Source organism: Calidris pugnax, unplaced genomic scaffold (assembly GCF_001431845.1).
Source record: "Calidris pugnax isolate Ruff unplaced genomic scaffold, ASM143184v1 scaffold450, whole genome shotgun sequence".
Taxonomy (NCBI): Eukaryota; Metazoa; Chordata; class Aves; order Charadriiformes; family Scolopacidae; genus Calidris; species Calidris pugnax.
Genome location: NW_015094504.1, coordinates 450,933 through 476,702, shown reverse-complemented (window position 1 = coordinate 476,702; position 25,770 = coordinate 450,933). Strand labels below are relative to the sequence as shown.

Below are 25,770 nucleotides of genomic sequence, written 5' to 3'. Positions count from 1 at the left end.
AAATCATTGCAAATGCTCACTTAGCCTCCTGCCCTCCTCCTCCTGCCATCTTTCTAGGTCTCCTCCTACATATGAAGATCTGTTTCACGTTATCTTTTCCACCCAGAGCTATCCTCTTGAATTTTTCCATTTTGAATGCCCTGTAGTTTGGCTTACATTCTAGATTGTTTTTCTGTTGCTGCTGTTTAAAGCATTTCTTCCATAGCATCAATCATCTCGCTGTTTATTGTCGATAGAATAATTTACAATAAAAATGACTTTCCTGTCTGAGCTTGAGACTGATTCCCTTAAATTCTGTTTATTTGCAACTGAGCTCCTTGCCTCTGCCACTGTAGTCACATGGATCAATGTGATCAGGCTCTTTCTCTACAAAAATGCATCCTTAAACCTCTGAGCGCCGGGCTCTGTTGAACCACAAAGGCTTACTGTTAGAGAGATGTGGTCAAAAACATTAATAAAGCGGGTCTGCTCTTAAAGGACTTGTTTTGAGTATGGTTTGCACAAACCTCTGGAATGCCATTCCAGAGGGTTAAGCAGAGATTAACCCAGCTAAAGGAAACGATCCCAATGGCCTTAGTTAATATGATATGATCATTATGTATTGTTAATCTTTCTTAAATGCAATCACATTTTTTTTAAACCCGGGGCTTGACCCAACTTGTACTGATATCAGGGAAAGTATTTCCATTGGTTTCAGCAGGATTTCGAGCAGTCTTCAAATTATCTTGCTGTGAGACAACGCCATTCGTCGTTCCTGCCCTGTGAAATTAATGTATGTCTTCTTCATATATCTCAAAACACACATACCTCTGGGTTCTCCACTCAGTACATCCTTTCATTCAAACTGTGAACCATGCCTAGGTGCTCTCTGGCTGCATTAACTCAGGCAGTTTTGCTCTTTTTTAATATTTGTGCTCTGCCAGGCTCACCTGCTCTCTGCCAACCGTGTACGGTAACTGCTTTGAAACAGCTGGAGATCTCTGACCAACTTGGCGTAAAGTTAAACACAACCAGCTTGAAAACACCATATATACTCCTAAAACTCAGTCTTTCCCCTAAATCTCTTTTGCACTGATATTTATTATGCCTGCCACCTGCTCCTCCATTGCCTTTTTATTTTTCCTAAGAGAAAGATATTGGATATTTTTTTAGCATCATGTTTCAATGGCTTTTCTTCTCTGGGTAGTGAACCAGCAGCATTTTCCTTACATATATTTAAAGCTTGATTTCTTGTTAACCTCATCTTGCTTTTTTTGCTGGTTGAATGTTTTCAGATCAGCCGAGCTTGGTGAATTTCATCCCGGGATACGTGAAGAACAAGCTGGAGCAATCTCTGGAATGTTATTTTGGGCAACCAAGGGAAACACGTGCTCTGAAGTGACACTGCACAGTCCTGACTTCACCAAAGAATTCATCCCGAAAACGCACGCCGCTGAGGTTGGAACTGGGGTTGCCTCCCTCCCCTTATCGCGATTTTGAGTGTAGCTGGGGGGCTGAGGAGCAGAGGGGAGGGTGGTTGTGTGACTGTGGTAGCAAAGAGGCAGTGAGGGAGGCATGGCAGCCTGGCACATCACGTACAAAGTTAAAATATTTGGCTATGCCCACCTTTTTGCCTGATACAGCCCTGTTTACGCATTGTGCTCAAATCAAATGCGATTCCAGTGGTTTTATGGCATATGACTTCTGCTGTGGGCCATATATTTAGGACCACAAGAGGGTCCAGAGGCACGACTGTCTCTCTGGGCTGTGAGCTGTTAACACACCAGCTTGTGGAGGTGCTTTGTGAACACAGCTCCTCCAGCCCCAAGAACCCAGTGTCTGCGTGGGGAAACTGGAACAGGAATCCAGGGTTGGGAGTGTGCCCCAGTGACAACTGATGGTTTTGTGACTAATGGAGAAGGTTGTCCCTGAAAAACAGGACATGGTTGCCTGAACCTGTTTTTTTGGCAGTGGAGCGGTTTCTGTAGCTTGTAATGTTGTATTTCTGGGCATTGGAAAGGGCAGGGGCCTTGCATAAAAACAAAACAAAACAAAAACAACCCAGTAAGCGATCCCATCATAATGTGTATCCCAAATGCACCTACTCAGTTGCACAAGAAGCCTCCAACATTGGCCAACTACAGGATGTGAAGCTTTGAAACCTTAGGAATTCTTTTAGCTTTCAGTGGCTTCTCTGTGGGAAGTTAAAATTTCAGTGTGCAGACAATAAGTTATTTAAAGATCTTTAGCAAAAAAATAAAAATAAAAAGAGAGAAAGATCTCAGACTCTTCTAATGAACTTATTTCCTAACCACAGACCATCACCAGATGCAGGGAGCAAGATATAACAGATTTTTCTTTTCTTTTTTTTTTTTTGCTTTGTACTTCTTTGATTCCATAATAACTTAGGAAAGAAAGGGAGGAAAAACTAATCAAAAAAGGTGATGTGCCCAGACAGATCCTGCAGTGGGTTTTGAAGATTAATCTTCCATTGATATAAACAGGAATTTCGTCTGGGTAAGGAATGGGGGACTGGGCTTTCATGCCAGAGCTCTAGTAGCTGAAAAAGTCCATTTTCTGGGTGGTTTTTAGGTGTCTGAGTTCAGAGTAGGCTGACAAGCAATTCAGAGTTCCTTAGTGGAGTTGCCTTTCCTTTTGTTCCAAAAGTCCTATTATTCATCTTGCCACCACGAAGCTTTAAAGCAATCTGAAGTGTTTATGGGAAAATTGCCTTCTAATTATATGCAGGGAACAGATATTTTTTTTAATGTGGTAAAGAAATGACTTGGTTTTCAGGCTGCTGCAGCTTAAGCCTCCCGTCTGGAAACTGGATGCCTGGGGTGAGCAATGACACTATCCTGCTGAATCCAGCTGCAGGATAGAAGATGAAAGAAAAAAGGCTTTTGCTATGTTTGGGAAAAAAAAAAAAAAAAATTGATGAAGGAATGGCTTTGTTTGACCGTGGTCCAGTTATTTGATGTCACAAAAGGGAAAGGAAAATTTTGTGAAATGACCTATTTACTTCACACAGGAATTTTTTGTTTAAAAGAGCAGCAGAGTCAGTCCTGACCATCAAAACCAATCTGCCTGAAAGCAGGACCCTGAGAGATTTCAGTCAATTCTGAACCATTCTGGATTTCATTCTTTCAGTTAAGCGTTATAGAAACAAACTGGCCCTTTGAGACTTGGCATTATATACCCATCAAAATGAGTAAAAACCTCACTAGTGTCACTTAAGTTGACGCACAAGTTATCTGCAATCTTCAGTGCCGACAACAGCCAAGAGAAATTTTGTGTACTTTCTAGCTGGCTGCAAATACCCTGTTGTGGTTGTTCATGCAGCAAAAATCAAAGGCATATTCAATAACAATTGTGATGGGGAAGATTTGCTTAATTCTTAAGTATTTATATCACATTAGTGCACCAGGGTATCATCAGAAAATCTGGCCTTTACTGTTACTGTGGGTGCATAAAATAAAAGGCCTTACCCTAACTGACTTTCAGCTGATTTTACTTGTATCATTGTTATGCTACGAAATCCTTGGATTCCTTCTTAAAATTATTTGGTTTTCACTAACACACTGTGAGGGAGGAGCACAGAGATAACGTTGGTCTTTGTTCTGTTCAGTTGTTGTAGCCACTAGAACTGAGAAGACACCCGAGGACCCACCACCTCCCCTGTTTATGGCATTCGCACCTCCTAGAAACATGGATGGCCTCAAGCTACAGACCAAGATGAGCACATGGACTCCACTGAACAATCAACTCATGAATGACAAGGCAAGTTCCATGCAAATGGGTCAAATTCATAGAATTACACAATTGTTGAGGTTGGAAGGGACTTCTGGAGAACATCTAGTCTGATCCCTCAAGGCAAAGTCAGCTGGAAGCATTTGCTCGGGATGTCGTCCAGTCGGTTTTTGAATATTCTCAAATCCCAAGACAAATTCTCGGGTTCATGTCACAAATTCTCAAGTCCTAGAGAAATTTAACTTATGTTTTTACCTGTGTAGGTCATGAGTCATGGCATACGATCGTAAAGATTTTGTAAAAATTGAAAAACTGGAAGTTCTAATACGCATTGTTTAAAGCATACAAGTATTTAGTTCAAGTATTGTATTTACCAAATCAGTTGTTTTTAAACAAAAAAAGCTCATTCAATGATTAGTGAAAGTTGCCAAATTATTCTTTCTTTCCTGCTCCAGAAGACTTTCATTTAACTCCAGAGCAAATGGAGTGTCAGTGTTACCTTCCAAGTGGTCGATGCGCTCAATCTTTTGTAGGAGAGACCTCAGAACCCGTGCTCTGGCCTCTCTGCTAAGCCTGGCAGTGACAAGCTTGATATTTTGGAAGCTGAAGTGATGCATTTAATTTATAAATAACGAGATGCATTTCCTGACCTCCCACTCTGTGTACTATATCTGGGATCTGCAAACATAACTGAGGGGGGTTTGGCTCATGTATCACCAGGAACATATTCCTCCCTCAGAATTCAGTTTAAATTTCTGGGCCATTACATCATGTAGTCTGGCATCCTGGATTTCTTGGGCCCTCTTGTTTCTCACAGCTCTCCCAGTCTTCATCTCAGGAACTAGAATTTGGCTAAAATATCTCTTCCATGAAGGTATCCAGACTTCCTTTGGGGTTATAAAAAAATGAAAAGTTCATCACTTCCCTGATAATTTTCTCATGATTAATCCCCTATACCATGAAAAGATGAAACCTTGTCTCCTGTCTGAATACTTCTAACATTAGTTTCCATCATTTAAATCTTCCCCTGCTAGCTTATTAAACTCTTCTGTAACCAGTAGTTTTTCCTTGTGGAAGGACTTTTACCCTACTTCAAGCCAACGCTTGAACTTTTTTTGATAAACTAAACAGATTGAGTTCTTTGAAGTCCTTTCAATCTGGCATATTCTCCAGCCTTTGAATCATTTTAATGTCTGTTTCCTTACACTCTTTAAAACATATTTGTACAGATGCACATCACTGTGCAATAAAGTATGAGCTAACTAGAAAGAAGTATGTGGGTAAAACCACCCTTCCCACCTTCTTATTCATCTGCTCCTTACACAGTCTCATGTTGCATTGGGCTGCAGCAAAACTTTTAGGAGCTCATATTGGATTCTTGTCTTTTGTAAAAATACAAAACAATGTTTTATTTTAAAATCCAATGCTTAATGATGCTCCAGGGAAGCAAGAACTTGCTGTAATCTCCCAGACCTGTGCTCAGGAATGTACTTGTTAATAGAACAGGCCATGAGGGGCAGGAGTGGTGGGAATTCAGAGCTGATCCAAGGCAGAAGTGTTTAAGCTCCATCTAAAGCATTGTTAGGAGCAGACCCAAGAACAGTTAGTAGAATAAATTTGCTACCTGGCTAATTTTGGGTAATCCTGGGGGGACTCCATTAGTCGTTTCTGTAGATTTCCCTGGATTTTCAAACACACTTAAGAGAACACTTACCTGCATTGTTGGTAGGACCCCTCTCTCTCCTACCTTTTGTACATCCTGGGTCCTGCTGCCTCCATCTGTGGTTTTCTGCCCTTACAGCAGCTGTGGGAGCAGAAAAGGCTATCCAGGGTGTGTCACTACTGGGGTATGGCCAGTCATGATCATTTTAAAGCCAGGATCCCCATCAGGGACAGACCAAAGTCAAGAAATCAGAATTGGGAAACCTCGAATTCATGGTCAGAAAACCAGAGGTGGAGTCTTAGCTGTGCCAAAGTTGTGCTACAGCTAAGGATGGAGTGAAGGCAGGAGGCAGGACAGCCTGCTTGCCTGCAGCAAAACCAGACAGACTTCAGCGTCAGCCCTGCTAAGGAAGGACTGGAAGTTGGGAGATGATTTACCTTCTGCTGGGCAGTGATTCAGTCGTGGGGCTGAAGAGCCCCCAGTGGCATTTGCAGCAAGGGCTGGAGGATTTTGCCAGGCAGCCTTGAACTTGAGCTTATTTACAACTACCTGAAGGCATGGATGGCAGGTCTCAAGAGCAACCTAAGCCTCAGGCTGTGTCCAAAGCCAGCCAGCTTAGGTACAACTCCAAGGCCTTGGAGGAGAGGACAGTAAACACGGGCTTGATTAAGGCAGTGGATGATTATACCAATTTTGGGCCATTCTGCTGCTAATTAATGCTTCCAAGTGCCTGGAGTAGGCAGAACTTTCTGACAGAGTTGGCTCAGATGTATCTCCAAGAATGCTGAGAGCAAATGTGTGTCTTTCTTTGATCAAAGACCATTAACATTGCTTTCAGTTATATAAATACATCCCTGCTTCATTTGAATTATCCAACCCAAAACTTAGATCTTTGACTATTCATCACTTGCTTGTGGCAAATCCTTTTCCAAGTTCAGCTTGTTAGGGTTTGTTTTGTTTTGTTTTGTTTTGTTTTTAACTTTGCCAAGTGTCCCACAAGCAAATAAAGCAAATAATAACTGTCAACATACAAATAAAAGAAATGTCATTTTCCACCCCTTGCAAGAGACACTCCTGCTGAGAGAGACAGAACTAACACTGTCAACTGCAGTACCAGACATCAGCACTGATAATGTCTTTCTCTGCAGGAACCTTCTTCGCAGGCTGTCATAGCAATAACATGTTTGGAGTTCATAATGATCGAGCGTGTTTTCCTCGTTGTGGTTAATAGCTGTTTTTATGTGCAGTTATAAGCTGGGCTTTTTCTTCTTTGATCTGTCTTCTGGAAAAATCATCTACAGCATTTCCTCACTTCCCAGGTCACAATCCTGAGTAGAGAAGGCAGTTTTGTGGTAGTGGGAAGCCACGTGCTAGTACTTTCAGGTCTAGCTCCCCATGGATAAAGGTCAACATCATAAATCCTGCACTGTGTTTTGATACTGATCATCCTTCTTGTTAAGTGTCACTGTGAAATGGCCAGGGAACAAAGGCTGGTCTCAGTCTCTTACTCCTGATGGTTTTGCTGCATCAAGATTGAAGCCATCACTTGGGCTATATGATAGTTGTATCCCTTCTAGGAGCTTTCAAGCATCCAGTGTCTCCAGCTTGGTAAAACTGAAATTTCGAAAATAAAGAGATGAGAAGCCCAGTTTCTGGTCACACCGAAGCATGTGAGATGCCACGCATCACAGTATGCCCAAGAGAGTAGGGCGCTATGGTGGCACATCGTGTGTGCAGTAGCTGCAAAGAAGAAGGTCTGCAGAGCTGTCCTTCACAGTTGTGCACACATAGCCTTTGAACTTTAGGGGTTCTTCTTCAGTGAAAGGAACGTTCCACAGGAACCAGCCTGTAGAACTGAAGAAGATCAGAAAGGGGCCTTCCTCAGACAACCGGAGGAAGCCTCATGTTCATGGGCAGTGGTCCTCATGGGGAGCTTTAACCAGCCTGATATCTGCTGGAAGGGCAACACGGCAGGGCACATGCAATCCAGGAGGTTTCAGGAATGTATTGACAATAACTTCCTGGCACAGGTCATCGAGGAACCAGTAAGAAAGATGTGGACTTACTGGAACAAAGCCACTACAGGGCTGGAAAAATTATTAAGGAATTGGAGAATTTGATGTATAGGGAAGGGTTGAGACGTGTGTGGTTGCTCAGCCTAGAGAAGAGAGGACCTTATCAATGTGTATAGATATGTGATGAGAAGGATTAAAGAAAACAGAGACAGACTCTTCTTGGTGACATCCAGTGAAAAGACAAGAGGCGATAGCCACAAATTGAAATACAAGAAATTCCACTTAAACATAAGAAAAAACTTCCTTGCTGTGAGGAGTTGCCACAGAGGTTGTGGGGTCTCCATCCAAGAAGATATTCAAAACCCATCTGGATGTGGCCCTGAGCAATCTGCTTTAGTTGACCCTAGCAGGGAGTTTGGACTAAAAGATCTCCATAGCTTCCTTCCAAACTCTTCCAGTCAGTGACTTTGTCTATATTTTGTAGGTTACATTGATTGTTTTTCAAGCTGCATTTTTCTTACGATATATTGAATCCCCTTTAAGTATTCACTTTTATTTGTATGTGTATCTTTTGTAGGTATTTGAAGAAAGAAGAGCCCTACTTGGAAAATGGGTAAACTTTTCCCTTTAAATATATATTTAAATACAGCTGGATTTCTGAACTGATCAAGAGATTGCTGTAATGGGAATGTAAAGCATTGGAAAAGGGGGGTTTGGAGAAAGGGTTTTGGAAAAGGGGTTCATTTTCCTGATGCAGATGTGAAAGTGAGTGAGCTGTAACTGCTTTACTTTTGAGGAAGGTAAAAGTGTAAATTCCCTCAGTGTCCGTATTCTGTAAGTTCTGAACTTGGGAAATCATATTCCATCATCAGAATGATCTGAAATGGGATAAGAAGCCGTGGGAAAAGTCTGTGAAGTCTTCAAAGAAGCTACTGGATGTTGAGGTATTGCCTCAACATCCTGTTTGCAGCCTGCTAGCAGCCCTTTGAAAATACTAATAAATAGGGTGTTATCTACCGAGCACACACAGGTGCTGTAATCATTGAGCACCTCACAATCTTTTACTCTCTTTATCTTCCCAGCTCCCACATGAGACAGGGAAGTGCTGTCACCCTCTTTTGCAGATGAAAAAATGAGGCACGGAAAGACATGAGATGGGATTTGTCTCCCCTCAACCACAAATGACTGCGAGTTAGACATTGGGGATGGGGTTTCTCTGGTGTCTGTGTCTGAAACAATATTTAAGCCTGGCTGGTTTGGTCATTACAGGCTCCTTGTACAGTCAACAGAGAGAAAGGGGTACTTCCAGGGGGTAATTAACCTCATTTAATGTAGGATTAAAGAACAGCCCTCTAGAGATGCCTTTTTCTTTCTGTAGCCTGTGAAGGGAGTCGTAACTGGCTGCTGGAAAGGAGTAAAACTCTAATGGACCTGCCCAGGAAGCTGATGGCAGAGCATGCAATGGCACAAGATTTGCCCTAGTCCTAAGCTCACCTCTTAAATATCACATTGTGCTTTCTCTTTTATAAAGCAAAATCCATTTATAGGAAAGCAGCCCTAATCTGCTCTGTCTCCTGCACAAACAGGAGCACAGACTCAGGGACTTTACTGCAATAAATGAGTGAATTCACCGGAATGTATTAATGTGAGCCCTCTGCACATCTTCATAAACAGAACCAAAGAACCAGCTACGTGGTCACATGAGACACACAAACTAAACAGAACTATAGAAATGATGCTTTTTATCAGCACACTTTGAAAAAGTGCATTTGCACAGTAACTTTATTTGAAGTATGATGCTTATTATTTATGCCTAACAGGTCACTCATGGAAATTTTTTGCATATGAACTGGCCTTTACAGACAAGCTCATAGGGATTGTTCATCTTTATATGAAATATGCTTTCTATAACTTGTTGACATGCATGCATTTTGATAATAAGGAATTTCATGGATGCTAAGGAAACAAAATGATTGAGTGCTGTTGTTCAAAACCTGCCTTTTAGCAGGATAGTCAGGAACTGACAGACCTAAAACCTGCCTCTTGAAAATGATTGGGTGTTTTAAAATGCCCATGGGATGTACCATGGCAAAAGGGCAAAAATGTTTTCATTAGAACCCCCACTGAAACAGCCCAAATCGGGAAACAGCCTTCCTCCAAACACACATGAGAGTGCTGAATCATCTTCTGAGAGGTTAAATTTCTGACCCTTCATATGACACTAGATCAGTAGCTCTCATCACGCTCCTCAGAGCTAATTCTCCTTGCGCTTCTGTCATCCATCACACCAATGAAAAGGGTGCAGAAAGCACAAAAGCTGCTCTTAACTCCCTTCAAAGCCTGCGGGGTTATCCGACGTGGTATGTGAAGCCTGGAGCACTTTGAGTTTGGGAGAAACCGTGTCAAGAAATCACGGTGCTCTTGGCAGGACTTTTTATGTCGATTCACATGACCCTCCCATAGCCCTCTCAGAAAGTGCAGAGCAGATGAAACTGCTGGAGGCAAGGGTGGTGTGGCTGGGAACCCACAGTCAGTGTAGTTGTTAGTGCTTTATTAGGAAATTGGACAGCTGAAGTCTATCCTAAGTCCAGGACTGTTAAGCATTTTCGGTAATATCTAGATGATGGAATGGATAATATGCTTATCTGCAGGTGATACCAGGCTTGGAGAGATTTAATGAACTTTGGAGATAAGAAATCAGAATGAAATGAACCTGCAGTTTAATAAGGACAAGGGAAAAGTGCTGCATGTAAAAATTTACAAAATTGCAGATCTAAAAAAAAACCCAAGTAGGCAGCAATTCTGCATCAAAATTTGCTGGGAATGATGGTGGGTCACAAACTGAATATAAGCTGCCCGTGCCTCGTAATGGTAATAAAGGGAACTCTCCCAAAGGGCTATCTGAAAGGCAGTGCTGTTCTGCTCCCTGCATTTTGAGAAAGCTGGGGACCAATTTGAGATACTTCTGAGAACAAGTCATAAATGAGAACAAGTCTTGGGTCCAGAAGATAATGAAAAAAATTCCTTTACTGTCGGGAAGATGGAGAAAAGACTTAACGTCTTTCCAATGACACACAAAAGATATTGGAAAAGGAGGAAGGGCATGATCTGATGTCTGTGTTCACGTTAGATAGGAGGAGATGCAATGATGGAAACACAATTTAGACACCATCAAAATCCGATGCTACAGATAATTTGCTGCTGGAATAGCTTGCCTAAGGGAAAGGGGTGGAATCTCCGTTGCTGGAGTCTTTGAGAACAGGTCAGACAGACGTGTGTCAGGGATGGTTTGGGGAGAGTGGATCCTGCCTTGCAGCACGAGGTGAACCTGCTCAGTGTTTCTCAACCTTTTTCCACTGAAGGACCATCCACCAGGTTGCCTTGAGCAGCACTGCCACGGTGGTCGTCCTTTACAGCCAAATAAAGACGAGATTAAACTTTGGATGGATAAATTTTGTTTATTTTATTCTCTCTGATTTTACTTGCCTGCATGCAGGGACTATGTGTGGGTGTTTTCATTTAGCTATTTTTTTTTTTTGCAATTTTGTCACAGAACATCTTTGATGGCTCCCAGGCTGTCGTGGTCCATAAAATACAGGTTGAGAAACACTGAACAGCTGACCTGAAAGGATTTAATTTCTCTGTTTCTGCGCTGCTGGGCAGCCCTGAAGGGCACAGGCCTGGCTGTGCTGTCACCTGCAGTATCCAAGGTGGGCAATGGGACCTTCAACAATTTTTTGGCTTGTCTCAGATTGCATTCAGCTCCACCAAATATTGTGGCTTGTTCCCATGCACGAGGATTTGCCAGCTTTGATCCTGCTGGGCACATTTGCGATGAATTTCCTTCACTCCAACTCCTTTACCCAGGAGTTTTAATACTATATATTATAAAACTATCCAGATGGATAGAAAAGAGAAAATGGGCTGCTGTCTTTCAATTGAAACTCTTCTGAGGGTTAAACTGTGAAAGGGTTAACATCTCTCTGTTAATTTTCCTGTTTTATTCTAGTTGCCTTTATTCTGCATTGCACCCAGGGCAGGTGCCTTGACGTGCTGCCTCTCAGCCTCCCTGTCTGCTGCCTTCTGCGAGCCAAAAATTCCTCCCATTAATTTAAAAAGCATAAAAGCATTTTGCTCTGCCTCAATGCTTGTTGCCGTCACGCTGACACCCAGGTTAATATGTCGAGAATGAAGCTGGGATTGTACTTGTAGATGAAGACACTTGAGCGTCGGTGTCTCCAGGTGATGTGAGCCTCTCAGCTCCCGTTATAGCCAAATGAGATGTGGAAAGTCAGGGGAGCACAGGCAGTGATTCAGCTCACCCTGTGGGCTACGTCTTCTGCACTGCACGGCCGAGTGTTCCCAGGTGCTGGAACTTGCTCATCCACGCTGTGAAATGGTTAGCACGCTCCCTGGCACCATTTTGGCTTTCATGCTGACGGGCAGAAAAGGACCTGGGGGTGTTGGTCGACTGTCGGCTGAAGATGAGCCAGCAGTGTGCCCAGGTGGCCAAGAAGACCAACAGCATCCTGGCCTGTGTCAGGAACAGCGTGGGGAGTAGGGCCCGAGAGGTGATTGTCCCCCTGTACTCGGCACTGGTGAGGCCCCACCTTGGGTACTGTGTCCAGTTTTGGGCCCCCTACCATAAAAAAGACATTGAGGTGCTGGAGCGGGTCCAGAGAAGGGCGACAAAGATGGTGAGGGGTCTGGAGAATAAGTCTTATGAGGAGAGGCTGAGGGAGCTGGGGTTATTCAGCCTGGAGAAGAGGAGGCTGAGGGGAGACCTTATTGCTCTCTCCAACTCCCTGAAAGGAGGGTGTAGAGAGGTGGGGGTCGGTCTCTTCTCTCAAGTCACAGGCGACAGGACGAGAGGAAATGGCCTCAAGTTGCGCCAGGGGAGGTTCAGGCTGGATATTAGGAAAAATTTTGTCACTGAAAGGGTTCTCAGCCATTGGAATGGGCTGCCCAGGGAGGTGGTTGAGGCCCCATCCCTGGAGGTGTTCAAAAGACGGGTTGATGTGGTGCTGGGAGGTATGGTTTAGTGATGGGGATGCTTCTTGTTTGTTGTGTGGGTGTCTATTTTTGTCAGTTGGGTTGACAGTTGGACAAGATGATCTTTAAGGTCCCTTCCAACCTAGAAGATTCTGTGATTCTGTGATTCTGTGAAGAAGCAGCTTGACAGCAGAGATGTTTAGCATTTTGTGGGGTGCGCTAGTGTGTCTTATGGATACCAGCTGCCTGTCTATTTCATCCCTTCTCTTCTCACCCAAGCCTCAGGTCTCCAACAAATCCTTTCTTCAGGACCAGGAGGAGATGGCTGGGGAGGGAGGGGGAAATTATTTCTGCGTGGATGAATGATCTCCATCTATTTGCAAGCTCTTCTGTGAAAGAGCTTGGTTTATGAACGAATTGGGTCCTGCATTTGCAGAGCACAGGGATGCCCGTGTGTTATTGTAACCCTGTGAACTCACAGAGCCCCTCTGCTGGGAGGGGGGGCTGAGAGATTTGGGGGGGTCAGCCTGGAGAAGAGAAGGCTCCGGGGAGACCTTAGAGACCCTTCCAGTCCCTCAAGAAGGGGGGCTCCAGGAAAGCTGGGGAGGGACTCTGGCTGAGGGAGGGGAGCCCTAGGAGGAGGGGGAAGGGTTGGACACTGCAAGAGGGGAGATGAAGGGTGGGTGTCAGGAGGATGGGGCCAGTCTTTTCCCAGTGGTGCCCAGGGACAGGACAAGAGGGAACGGGCACAAACTTGAACATAAGAAGTTCCATCTCAACATGAAGAGGAACTTTCCTATGAGGGTGGCAGAGCCCTTGGAAGAGGCTGCCCAGAGAGGTGGTGGAGTCTCTTTCTCTGGAGACATTCAAACCCCACCTGGACACGTTCCTGTGGGACCTGCTCTGGGTGGACCTGCTCTGGCAGGGGGTTGGACTAGATGATCTCCAGAGGTCCCTTCCAACCCCATAGCATTCTGTGATGCTGTGATGCTGTGAATTTGTTTGGTGGGAGGGTGGTGAGAGCCTGGCCCAGGTTGCCCAGAGAAGCTGTGGCTGCCCCATCCCTGGAGGGGTTGAAGGGCAGGTTGGAGGGGGCTTGGAGCAACCTGGTGTGGTGGGAGGTGTCCCTGCCCAGGGCAGAGAGGTTGGAATTAAAGATCTTTAAATTCCCTTCCCACCCAAACAAGTCTCTGATTCTCTGATTCTGTGCTGTGCTGGTTTGGAGATGAGGATCACATCCCGTTTCAGTGGCTGGTTCAAGTCAGTGAAAGAACCTGTCTCCTCCAGCAGAGAGGGGCCTCTTTGGGTTAAGCGTCAGAGCCTCTGTGCTTTGAGGCTGAGGTCCTGGGCTCTCCCCTCGGTGTCAGGCTGTGTTATTTGTGTGTGTGCACTCATGGATTAATTGTAAACTGATCGCAGAAGCGGGGACCGAGCACTCTGCATCGTTAGCATAGCCTTATGTCACACAGTCCCCGGGGAGACATTGTTCCCCAGGGCTCAGGGAAAGGCACAGAAAAGGGAAAAAAAAAAAAAAAAAGTTCCTGGCTTGGGCTAGAGAAGGTGCAGCACCTTGAAAAGGGGAATCCGGTCCAACTGGTTGGGTTGCTGTAATCAGATGCAAGGGGAGGAACTGTGGAGAGAGGCAGCCAAATGTAGGATGGGGACATGCTTGTTAATACTGGAAAAGAGACAAATTATGCCTCCTTAACTACTTGGCTGCTGCTGAATGCAGCGGAGAAGAAGCTGGGTGTTCCCATGCTCCTGATTTCACTGGAGTTTCCCTCGCAGTGTAAGGACAGGCTGAGGATGCTGGAAGAAATGGCTTTGTTGCAAAACCCGTGGCAGAATGGGAAGAGTTAAATAGGAGCAAATATTCTGTCTTCTCGAAAGAGGAGCGAGATTTGCTTTGATTAGTTCGCTTAATCTTTGGTGAGGAAGAGAGTAAGCCAGATACCCCCTTGTCTCTGGAACATATGGGAGAAATTTCTCTTTGCAAATTGGTGATTGTTTTAATGAGAAGAGGATGTGGCTGTGCTCGTGAATGGGGAGTCTGTGCAGCAGAAGCTTTGCCCCCTCACCATGTGCCAGGGAAAGCCTTTCCTACAGAGCTGCTGGTGAGAAGGGGACAGGCAGAACTTCCTCTGCCCCCTCTGCTGCACCTTGGTCTGGTTTTATTCTTGTCTCTAAGCCCCACATCCAAAGGTCCTGCTGCAGTTTTCCCTTAATACTCTGCTAAAAATCGTTAGAGGTGGAAGTTATATGCAAAGCAGGGATGGGAGGGAAAGGGTGTATCCCTTAATTCGCCACCTTTCTGAAAAGGCATGGACATTTGGGAGCTTTCTTCTATTTGGCCTTTTGTCTCTGGGATCTCAGGAATGCCAATTCCACCAGTTTCTTCTTGCTGACCTTCTCGAAGGTCTTGCACAGGTGTTTACAAGGAGAAGAGCTATTTGCTTCTTAGAGTTTATTCTCCAGTGCTGGAATGAAATACATCCTAGTGAAAATAAAGAAAGAAATAAAGGATTCTTTAAAATAATCTGGAAATAAAGTACTTCTTAATTACCTTTCATCTGCACAGTATATTTTAAACTATTATTTTGGCAGTCCTCCACCTGACCATAGATTTTTGGCTGTGCTCGTGAATGGGGAGTCTGTGCAGCAGAAGCTTTGCCCCCTCACCATGTGCCAGGGAAAGCCTTTCCTACAGAGCTGCTGGTGAGAAGGGGACAGGCAGAACTTCCTCTGCCCCCTCTGCTGCACCTTGGTCTGGTTTTATTCTTGTCTCTAAGCCCCACATCCAAAGGTCCTGCTGCAGTTTTCCCTTAATACTCTGCTAAAAATCGTTAGAGGTGGAAGGTATATGCAAAGCAGGGATGGGAGGGAAAGGGTGTATCCCTTAATTCGCCACCTTTCTGAAAAGGCATGGACATTTGGGAGCTTTCTTCTATTTGGCCTTTTGTCTCTGGGATCTCAGGAATGCCAATTCCACCAGTTTCTTCTTGCTGACCTTCTCGAAGGTCTTGCACAGGTGTTTACAAGGAGAAGAGCTATTTGCTTCTTAGAGTTTATTCTCCAGTGCTGGAATGAAATACATCCTAGTGAAAATAAAGAAAGAAATAAAGGATTCTTTAAAATAATCTGGAAATAAAGTACTTCTTAATTACCTTTCATCTGCACAGTATATTTTAAACTATTATTCTGCCAATCCTCCACTTGACCATAGATTTGAAAAAAAAAAAAAGTATCTGAATTTCTAGTGTATATTGTTCTGAAAGGGAAAAGAAAGGAAATTGGACATCAAATCATCTATCTATAATCTAAAAAATATTGAAAGAACTGCATGCTTTTTCTTATTATTTTTAATTTTTGGAGGTGATGGTTAGAACTGCATGCTTTTTCTTATTATTTTTAATTTTTGGAGGTCATGGTTAACTTTTGTTTGTTGTGTGGGTGTCTATTTTTGTCAGTTGGGTTGACGGTTGGACAAGATGATCTTTAAGGTCCCTTCCAACTTAGAAGATTCTGTGATTCTGTGATTCTGTGAACTAAGGACTTCAGCTGCCCCTGAGGTTAAATGCAGAAACTGATGTGCTGTGATTTGACCTGTAGGGAGCAAGTTGTGAGCTGGGGAAAGCTGGCTTCAGGAAATGATCTTGTGAAAGCAGAGTGTACGTTTTGGGGATGGCTGAGGCATGAGAAAGAAACAAACAGGGAAAAGCAGCGTTCCCCAAACAGGGGAATTCCCCAACCAGTTCAGTTTTCCCTTTGAAAAGGAGGTGAGTTTGGGTCGAGGCTGCTTTTGCTGTGCTGGGAAGGAAGATGAAGCAGGAATTCTCTGAAATTTGGATTTCAGGCCACCTTTAACCGTGCGGTTCCTACCAGGGGTTCCTGCTGGTCCTGCCGGTGGCTGCCGTGGTCCCCTGACATTTCCTCCCTCCTGGCACTCCCCGCCAGGACTGCTCTTACTGGTTTTGAGACAGATTGTGGCGATGAGGTCAGTCTCCTCCCAGGAGATTCCTGCTGACAGGGCCCTTTCCATCCTCTCCTCTCAACACGAGTTAAAACACCAGCAACCACCAGTGATGCTCCCACCCTGTTTACACAGCTCTGCTCCACACAGCCTTGTTGTTGCCATCGTAGCAAAGCGATACGTGCTTGTGTGGTTACCTCAGTGCTCATTTCTTCCCACAGCTGCTTTAATTCTCCTCTTTAGATACCTGTCATGAGCACAGAAATGCTGTGAAAAACCTCTGTTCCTGTGCTGCCCGATCTGTGCCGCAGATTTTCCTTCTGAGACATGAGTTTCTCTTTACTCCTCTTCCCTGTAGCAGGGATTCTTCTCTGATGCAGTGGGGCCCCCCACCATAAAAAAGACATTGAGGTGCTGGAGCGGGTCCAGAGAAGGGCGACAAAGCTGGGGAGGGGTCTGGAGAATAAGTCTTATGAGGAGAGGCTGAGGGAGCTGGGGGTGTTCAGCCTGGAGAAGAGGAGGCTGAGGGGAGACCTTATTGCTCTCTCCAACTCCCTGAAAGGAGGGTGTAGAGAGGTGGGGGTCGGTCTCTTCTCTCAAGTCACAGGCGACAGGACGAGAGGAAATGGCCTCAAGTTGCGCCAGGGGAGGGTCAGGCTGGATATTAGGAAAAATTTTGTCACTGAAAGGGTTCTCAGCCATTGGAATGGGCTGCCCAGGGAGGGGGTTGAGGCCCCATCCCTGGAGGTGTTCAAAAGACGGGTTGATGTAGTGCTGGGAGGTATGGTTTAGTGATGATGCTCCTTGTTTGTTGTGTGGGTGTCTATTTTTGTCAGTTGGACAAGATGATCTTTAAGGTCCCTTCCAACCTAGAAGATTCTGTGATTCTGTGATTGTGAGAATAAACACTTTCTAGATTGTGAGACTCTCACATATTGCAGTAGTGGGGGCCATATAAGCGTCAGGAGAGGAAGAAGCAGTGACCTTGTTGTCATTGGGACCTGACCCTGTAACACATCTGGGTCTCCTCCTTTCTGTGAGTGAAGCCAAAGTCTCAGAGCTCATCCCAGGAGCAAAGAGTCTTGTGAGCATGAGTGTGTCCTGGACTAGGCCATCCTGGATCCTTTGAGGATTATAAATCATATGTTATGTGGCTTCAGAGTTTCTTTTAATGTAGCCTCTCCATTTGTTCCCAGTTCCTACGTGCTTTGCTCTCGAATGAGTCACCAAAACCTGCTGCTTATGCATTTTCCCTTGCCTTAAATGTCGGCTTTATTTTAAGAAGCTGAATCTCCGGTTTCTCAAAACCTGAAACTCCTTTTTTTTCAGTTTGACAAGTGGACAGACGCTCAGAGGAGAAGGATCCTCGTGGACCTGTTGGAACGCTGCTCCCTGTCACAGCAGAAATTCTGTGCCAAGCAGCTCCAGGATCGAGTCCCCACCGAGGCTCTGGATTTTACCACAAGGCTCCCTAGAGTCCTGTCTTTATACATCTTTTCCTTCCTGGACCCACGGAGCCTCTGTCGATGTGCACAGGTAAAAAAGCCAACACATCCCTAAGGTTCAGAAAATGGGGTCAAACTAGTTTTAAAAAAAGGAAGCAGCACTATTTTTCAGCAAAGACAGTGTTCTTCGTGGTGCAAGGATGTTTTCTGACTTGGCAGCCAAATGCTTCATGACGCTTGTATGAACCCCAGCGCGGCACTTCCACACATCCTAAATCAAGCCAGATTGGCCAGGATTTACAAAAGTGATGAGTAATTTTAGATGCTCAGCTCTACAGCATTTAACATTTGGCACTTTACAAGATTCTTCCCAAGGAGGAGGCCTGGTACTTTCTGAAAATCATGTTCTTTAAAATACCTCACCCTGCGTGCAGAATCATTAATTGCTTTGAAAAATATTGGCTTGTGCTAGTTGTAAAAAACTGCACACGATGCTTTAAGAAAACCAGATCTTTTAAAACGCTTGATGTTAAAGTGGTGGATGTGGAGAAGCAGAGAAGTTAGATGTGCTTTTGAGCATGGTGGCTTGGGCTTCAGTCTCTTGAACACAGTGGCTAAGACTCCAAAAATATGTTTGCAAGAGATAAAGTGCTGTGAGGTGATGCCCAAAGTAGTTCTGGATGAGGAAGTCGATACAGGTGACATTATTACTGCACTAACAGACTACTCCACATAATACTACGAATAGATCGAAATCTCAGCTTGTTTAAAGCTTGCTCCAATATCTTTCTCCATGTCCTGTTTTGGGTGGATGAAGCTCACACTATTCAGTCACAGGCAGAGAGAAGACAGATTAGGAAATTAATTACTTAGAAATAAAGGTCTTTCCAGTGCTACTGGACAGCTGCTATTAGAAGCATGGCAGTGCCAGATGATGTTTGTCCTTAAGCTGGAACAAGCATTGCACACAAAGTGGCTGTGATAAAGCACAACAGTAGAACATGAGTAGGAAGAAAACATCCAGAATGAGCCTATCAGACTTGGGGAGTTTATTGCTGCTGGCTTTTCCTCAGTGGAAACTAATAAAGGGTTTATTCCATCTACTGTACTTGAGTAGAAGTGCAGGAAGTTGCTGCAGACAAGCTGAAATCGTTCTGTAGGTCCACAGGACAAGAGGAAATGGCCTCAAGTTGTGCCAGGGGAGGTTTAGATTGGATATTAGGAACAATTTTTATGCTGAAAGGGTTATGAAGCATTGGAAGTGGCTGCCCAGGGCAGTGGTGGAGTCACCATCCCTGGAGGAATTTAAAAGACATGTAGACGTGGTGCTTAGTGATGGGTTTTGTCAGCCTTGGGTTGATGGTTGGACTTGATGTCCTTAAAGGTCCCTTCCAAACTGGACAATTCTATGATTCTATGATTTTTGGAATATTTCACCCTGTGCTGGAGATCAGCTAATACTTAGGGCACTGAGCACGTCATGAAGACCTTGAATGGTTTAAATGGTTTAATGAAAGGTTTAAATGGAGCATAAATAGTGATGAAAAATTGTAAAAGGACATATGGAATTACATCCACAGCACAGAAATCTCTAGCTGCAATCTTGGATGCTTGAAACCCCAAAGTTTTCAACTTACTGGGCATTCACAGGTGAGCTGGTACTGGAAATACCTGTCAGAACTGGATCAGCTCTGGATGCTGAAGTGCCTGCGTTTTGGCTGGTACATCAACTTCTCTCCAACCCCCTTTGAGCAAGGAATCTGGAAGAGACATTACATCGAGATGGTGAAAGAGCTGCATATCACAAGACCAAAGGTACAGCCCTACCACAGCTAGAGATGTTTGGGGCTGGGGGGATAACTGGGCTGGTTGTGTTCCTAATCCCTTTGCCTCTTTACCTTTCTGTAATCTCCCACTAGTAAAATGAAAGAGATGTCATTTTTGAATTAGGATCTGAACTCGTGTGTTACCACACACTCTGCTTTCCCATCATCCACCCCTGGTAGGGGGAAAGTGAAAATCTCACTGGTTATGGGAAGTGATCACCAAGGTCTCACTCTGTTGTGCTTCCAGGGTGTTCTGGAGTAATCCTCTATATTTCCCTCTCCAGCTCTCAAGGCTGGTGGAAAGGCAAAAAGCCCCCATTGTGCCTGTTACAACCCTTGGTGTTGTCTCTTTTTCTCTTCTTAAAAGGCCATGGGGCTGTTTTGGGGAGGTGGAGCCTTACTCAGAAGCCTCCTGAGATTCATGCCTGATTTGCAGGGCTGTGAGGGAGAGATTCTTCTGCCCTGAATTCAAAACCTAGCCCTCTAATTCTAGCCAAACTCTCCTGCAGGCTCTTTCTGTAGCCAATGAGCAGATGCTAAAGCATCTCAAAAGCAGTTTCAGCTCAACTTAATACAGACTCTGGGACACGGGCAATGACACGCACTGTGGGGGTGACTGTTTCTGTCCACTGACCATACTGGAGCCTGGAGAGACTAATTTTGAGTTATTACCCAATTCTTAGAAGTCTAAAGTGAGGTGAAATAAATCTCACTTTCATTATAGGCTAAAATTAATTTTCTTATTTTCTTTTCTCTTATTAGACTCCCTCAAAGGAGGACTTTGTAGTTATTGATGTGCAACCGGTAGGAAGCGATGACCCAGAGTCAAAACTTTTTGTGCTTGGAAGGAGGACAAACAAGAAGAAAAAGCAGCTCCTACCGTGGCGTTCACCAGACAAGCACCCGACGGACACCATCCGCTTCAACTACCTCAACAACCACAACCCCATCGAGCAGGCCAAGCAGGCGTAAGAGCTTCATCTCTCCTTCCCTTTGTCTTTTTCTGTGCTGTAGGGTATGGCTGTGTCCTCTCCGAGCTCCCTCTGCCTCTGCTGCAAGCTGCCTGGAAGCCCTAGAGCTCAGCAACCTGGTTGCAAACCCACTTTGCTGCTCTTTTGGCTTGTTTTTTTGATTAACCTTGGACCTATTGTAGTTGCAGCTGCACTACTTCGTGTCCTTTCAGCGCAGCGCATGGGCACAGCTTGTTAGTGGCTGCCTATAAAACAGGCTGTAACTCCTAGGGACGTTACACAGCTGTAATGGGAAGAATCAGGATGAGAGTTTGTTCAAGAGGTTTTTAATAAAGCTGCAAGGTTGAGAGGAATCTGCAGTTTTTGCACAGAAGAGGAAGAATTAATTAATTGTGATGAAGTACAGTTCTACCGCTTCAAGGGTCTTCTGGCTGAAAAGAGATGTAGATGATTGAATAGGGGTGCAGGTGTAAGAGTATGTATGTACTATAGAACATTTAATTAATAGTATTTATATCTACACAGCCTGGGACAGCAACAAAGAAAGGCATTTTCCCCCTGAAGTATAGTTTTGCTCATTGAGTTGTGTTTCAACTGCCCCATGTTTCATTTTAACACATCTGGCACCAGATATTTTCAGAATCTTAGGTCTGTGGTCAAATTTCTGTGCATTAACAAGAATCAGTAGGAGCAATAGCAAAGAGGTCGTGATAAGTCACCCGTGGGCAGTTTTTGGCCCATTTCTCCTTGAAGTCTCTGCTAACACCACCTCTCATTTTTCATGGGCTCGCAGCGGTTCCCTCAGTTCAGCTGATGGGCAGTAGGGTATGAAACTGGTAACACCATCATCAATCTGAGCCTGGAGAACAGGTAATGGATTAGTTTACCTGCATGAGTCCCTGTGAAAAGGGACTGCAGAGGCTCTCACCCAACCAAAGGTGTGGAGAGGAGGAGATTCCTCTTCACTGTGCCAACAACAACCTTGGGAACAACTGAGCCACAATGCAGGTATCCAGATATTGTACTTGAGGTAAATGACTGATAGAGCTGAGATTAGCCCTGAACAATCAGTCCATGAATTAGCCCAGCAGAGTGATTATTTGGCAAAGCAGTCGTGCACTCACGGAGGCTCTTTCTCAATGTGATTAACTTTGCTGGACCCATCGTTCCTCCGGGGTGTTCCACAAAGTTCCCAGTGTCTGAGCAAAAGCCTTTTATGAATCATTTGTTTAATCCGCGTCCCCTAGTCCCAGGATACTGCTCTACTTCAAAGGGCTTCCCAGTTTCCACCTCACCCTCTTTCTGTGGTACATTTCCAAACTCTAACACCATTTTTGGGCAGAGTTCATGGAGGCTTTTAACTAAACATTTTGACAAAATGCCTTTTGTTGCAAGTGGATGCCCTGATAGTATTTTCCAGTTGGGTTAAATGTTTCTCTGTAGCGGCTCCCAAAGGTTTCTGTGACCTTTAGGGACACTGTGACACAGTGTCAAAAGTGGGACAAGCTGTGTTTGAAAGGTTTAAAAGTTGCTTGTTCCAGCGTTGAGCTGGAGATGCAGCTGAAAACCAGATGCAAATGATTTGGAGTTGCTAATGATACAGTAAGCACGCTGACTGTTTTCTTCTCCTAAGTGAGATTTGAGCCTCTATCCATTTGTGCAATGGAGAATATTTTAATGCCTAATGTTCTAGCAAATCTGACATTTATCCGTAATTATAGAGGATTATTGCAAGGAGAGAAGTGAATTCTAGGAGATTTGCTTGTTTATCAAGGATCTCCCTTTAATATCACTTAAGCTGGAAGTAATTGCTAGCGTGTAGTCTCATCTGTAATGATTATTCAGCAACGCAGGTGTGTATTTCAGGTGCTGACCCAGCTTCTCACTCACAGAATGATATTCTGGTGCTTCTTTTCTGTCGACACATTGATGACAGAGTCCCCTCTGAGAAGGAGAAGAGAAGGAGAAGAGAAGGAGAAGAGAAGGAGAAGAGAAGGAGAAGAGAAGGAGAAGAGAAGGAGAAGAGAAGGAGAAGAGAAGGAGAAGAGAAGGAGAAGAGAAGGAGAAGAGAAGGAGAAGAGAAGGAGAAGAGAAGGAGAAGAGAAGGAGAAGAGAAGGAGAAGAGAAGGAGAAGAGAAGGAGAAGAGAAGGAGAAGAGAAGGAGGAGGAGGAGGAGAAGTCTGTTTCAGTTGGAAGGGACCTACAATGATTATCTAGTCCAACTGCCTGACCAATTCAGGGCTGACCAAGTTAAAGCACGTTGTTAAGGGCATTGTCCAAATGCCTCTTAAACCCTGATGGGCTTGGGGCACCTCTCTAGGAAGCCTGTTCTGGTGTTTGACCACCCTCTCGGTAAAGAAACGCTTCGTAATGTCCCATCTAAATATTGCACCCTCCATCCTTTGCTTCTGGGCAGCTCCCTGGGGATTGGATCTTCAGCATTTCACCTGGCTCCCTGGCTGCAGTAGGAACAGTGGGACCACCTCATGTTGAGTGTTCTTCAGGTGGAGGCCTTTGGTGGAGGCGGCAGCTAACGTGTGGCTTAGGCAGGTGTAAGGTGCCTGTCAACGGTAGCACAATGGCAAAGAGGTCACAGTGCCCCACTGCAATGCCAAGCTTTGTTCTGGATGGCTGAGGAAGGCCATGCTCAGCCAACTGTGAGTGAACGTCTAGTTGGTTGAGCTGGGAAGTCTCATGGCAGTGTGATCTACCTCACTGCAGGCTACAGGCTCAGGCAGACCCTGCCTGACCAGTGTACGGGGTTGTGAAGAAGAACAGAGAACCAAGATAAAAATCTCTGCCCCCCCAGGCTGTGGTAGGTCTAGTTATTCTTCAGATTAGATGAATTCTTGGAGCTCAAGGGCATAACAACCACTCTTCGTGTAAAATGAATTTCAGAAGTAATGAAATCTATGTAAAATGAGCTTCTTAAAACAATAGGAGTGATTTCCCAAACTACAGGGATTTGCAAAGGTATTCCAGGGGGAGGAAATGGGGTTTGCTGCAGTCTCAATGGGTATAGAAACGAGTATTTTGGTTGAGGTCATGAGCGTGTGTGAAAAGAGGCAGCAGAACTGGCAGAAAAGCAGCAGAAAACCAAAGCGATGGCTGAGAGAGAAGGGCTAGAGAGGGCACGTGTAGGCCAGCAGGTGGACTGGGAAACTGGGAGCCAACAAACCATCCTTCCCATTTGAGTTCTGCTGTGCTGAGGAAAGCTGGACTTGGAGAAAATTCTTTGTGAATAAAGAAGATGACATCAAAGGAATACCTGACGCCGTCATCAAAGCAACGTGTGAGACTACTCACTGGCTACTTCTTTGAGTTAATCTGCCTAATGGCAGGTTAAATTTTGCAGAATTTAAGAGGTAACGAAAAAAGTTAAGTTTTTCATAGCTCTTTGACCTGGTTAAAGTCTCCTCTGAGCTTGACCTCACTCTACACTTGCTTTCTAGCCCAAAGAGAGGTGAGCACTCTCTTGTTCATCCTGACAGGGTGCAGCTGGAATATTGTCATTTAAATGGCAGAGTTGCCACCTCTTTCTTTGTTGGCCTTTTGAGAGGAGTCGTTAGCTCTACGTGCTCCCTTCCACAGCAGTATCAAAACTCCACTGCTGGGAATTCGTAGCAGAGAACTGACCCTGCTCAGCCAAAAAAACCCCAAAATATGGGGAAGTGTAACAAGATACAGTCAATTCTCAATTATGCAGGGGAGAGGAGATTAAGTGAGTCCTAACAGAGGTACCACAAAACATATACTTGGGGCTATAAGACTATAGTTGGGTATTTACCTTTGAAAAACAAATAAATAGATTTTTACAGCACAATTGGGTGAGGGTTTGGCCTGGACAATGCTGGTGCTTCATGTCCCTGAGGAGAACCATAAATCCGTGTCGCACCTGGGCAGTGCCCAAAAATATGGCAGAATGGTGTTAATTTGAAATCTGGATGATAATTGAGAAATTATCAGGGTTTTTTTGGGGATGGATTTTTTTGCTGCTTGCTCAGAAAGGCATGAGCTTGTACTATAAAACCTGAACGGGGCCCAAGAGCCTCGGTGCCAAACATCAGCACGAAGGAGAAGGGACAGAGATCCCGGAGCGTGTTCACCAGGAGGTTATTCCCTTTGGATGGGGAAAAGTGTGGGAAAAGCTTCAAAGTCATTATAAGACTATAGTTGGGTATTTACCTTTGAAAAACAAATAAATAGATTTTTACAGCACAATTGGGTGAGGGTTTGGCCTGGACAATGCTGGTGCTTCATGTCCCTGAGGAGAACCATAAATCCGTGTCGCACCTGGGCAGTGCCCAAAAATATGGCAGAATGGTGTTAATTTGAAATCTGGATGATAATTGAGAAATTATCAGGGTTTTTTTGGGGATGGATTTTTTTGCTGCTTGCTCAGAAAGGCATGAGCTTGTACTATAAAACCTGAACGGGGCCCAAGAGCCTCGGTGCCAAACATCAGCACGAAGGAGAAGGGACAGAGATCCCGGAGCGTGTTCACCAGGAGGTTATTCCCTTTGGATGGGGAAAAGTGTGGGAAAAGCTTCAAAGTCATTGAGCAGTGAAATTAAGAATAGCAGAGATGAGATGTACAGTCGAGGGAGTGGTGAGGCGATGGAGATACAGACAAGGCTTGAATTACCAATTGCCTGGAAGGGGTTATCAAAACCCCGTGGTGGAATTAGAGCTGTGACTTTCAGCCTCGCTGCCTCTACGTGTGCCATTTCTCCTGAAGGTAATTTCTGGTAGGTCTGGTTTGTTTGTTCACCAGGAGGTTATTCCCTTTGGATGGGATAGTGTGGGAAAAGCTTCAAAGCCACTGAGCAGTGAAATTAAGAATAGCAGAGATGAGATGTACAGTCGAGGGAGTGGTGAGGCGATGGAGATACTGACAAGGCTTGAATTACCAATTGCCTGGAAGGGGTTATCAAAACCCCGTGGTGGAATTAGAGCTGTGACTTTCAGCCTCGCTGCCTCTACGTGTGCCATTTCTCCTGAAGGTAATTTCTGGTAGGTCTGGTTTGTTTTCTGCCTGAATTGTCCAGGTAGCTTTTTTTCACTGATTTTCACTGAATTTTTAGAGTTGGAAGGGACCATAGAGATCATCTAGTCCAACTCCCCTGCTGAAGCAGGACCACCCAGAGCTTGTCAGAGCA

At 44.7% G+C, this 25,770-nt stretch overlaps 1 protein-coding gene across 2 annotated transcripts in view; it reads left to right on the top strand.

Annotated features, from left to right (window-relative positions):
• Positions 1 to 25,770, top strand: part of FBXO16 (F-box protein 16) — a 38,440-nt gene that overhangs the window by 4,161 nt on the left and 8,509 nt on the right. For both annotated transcript variants that reach the window (XM_014963055.1, XM_014963053.1), the window contains exons 2-7: positions 1,275 to 1,437; positions 3,608 to 3,759; positions 7,985 to 8,020; positions 17,699 to 17,905; positions 19,465 to 19,629; positions 20,403 to 20,608. In XM_014963055.1, coding sequence (XP_014818541.1) covers positions 3,664 to 3,759; positions 7,985 to 8,020; positions 17,699 to 17,905; positions 19,465 to 19,629; positions 20,403 to 20,608 — 710 coding nt within the window. In that variant the 5' untranslated portion in view covers positions 1,275 to 1,437; positions 3,608 to 3,663. The remainder of the gene's footprint in view (positions 1 to 1,274; positions 1,438 to 3,607; positions 3,760 to 7,984; positions 8,021 to 17,698; positions 17,906 to 19,464; positions 19,630 to 20,402; positions 20,609 to 25,770) is intronic.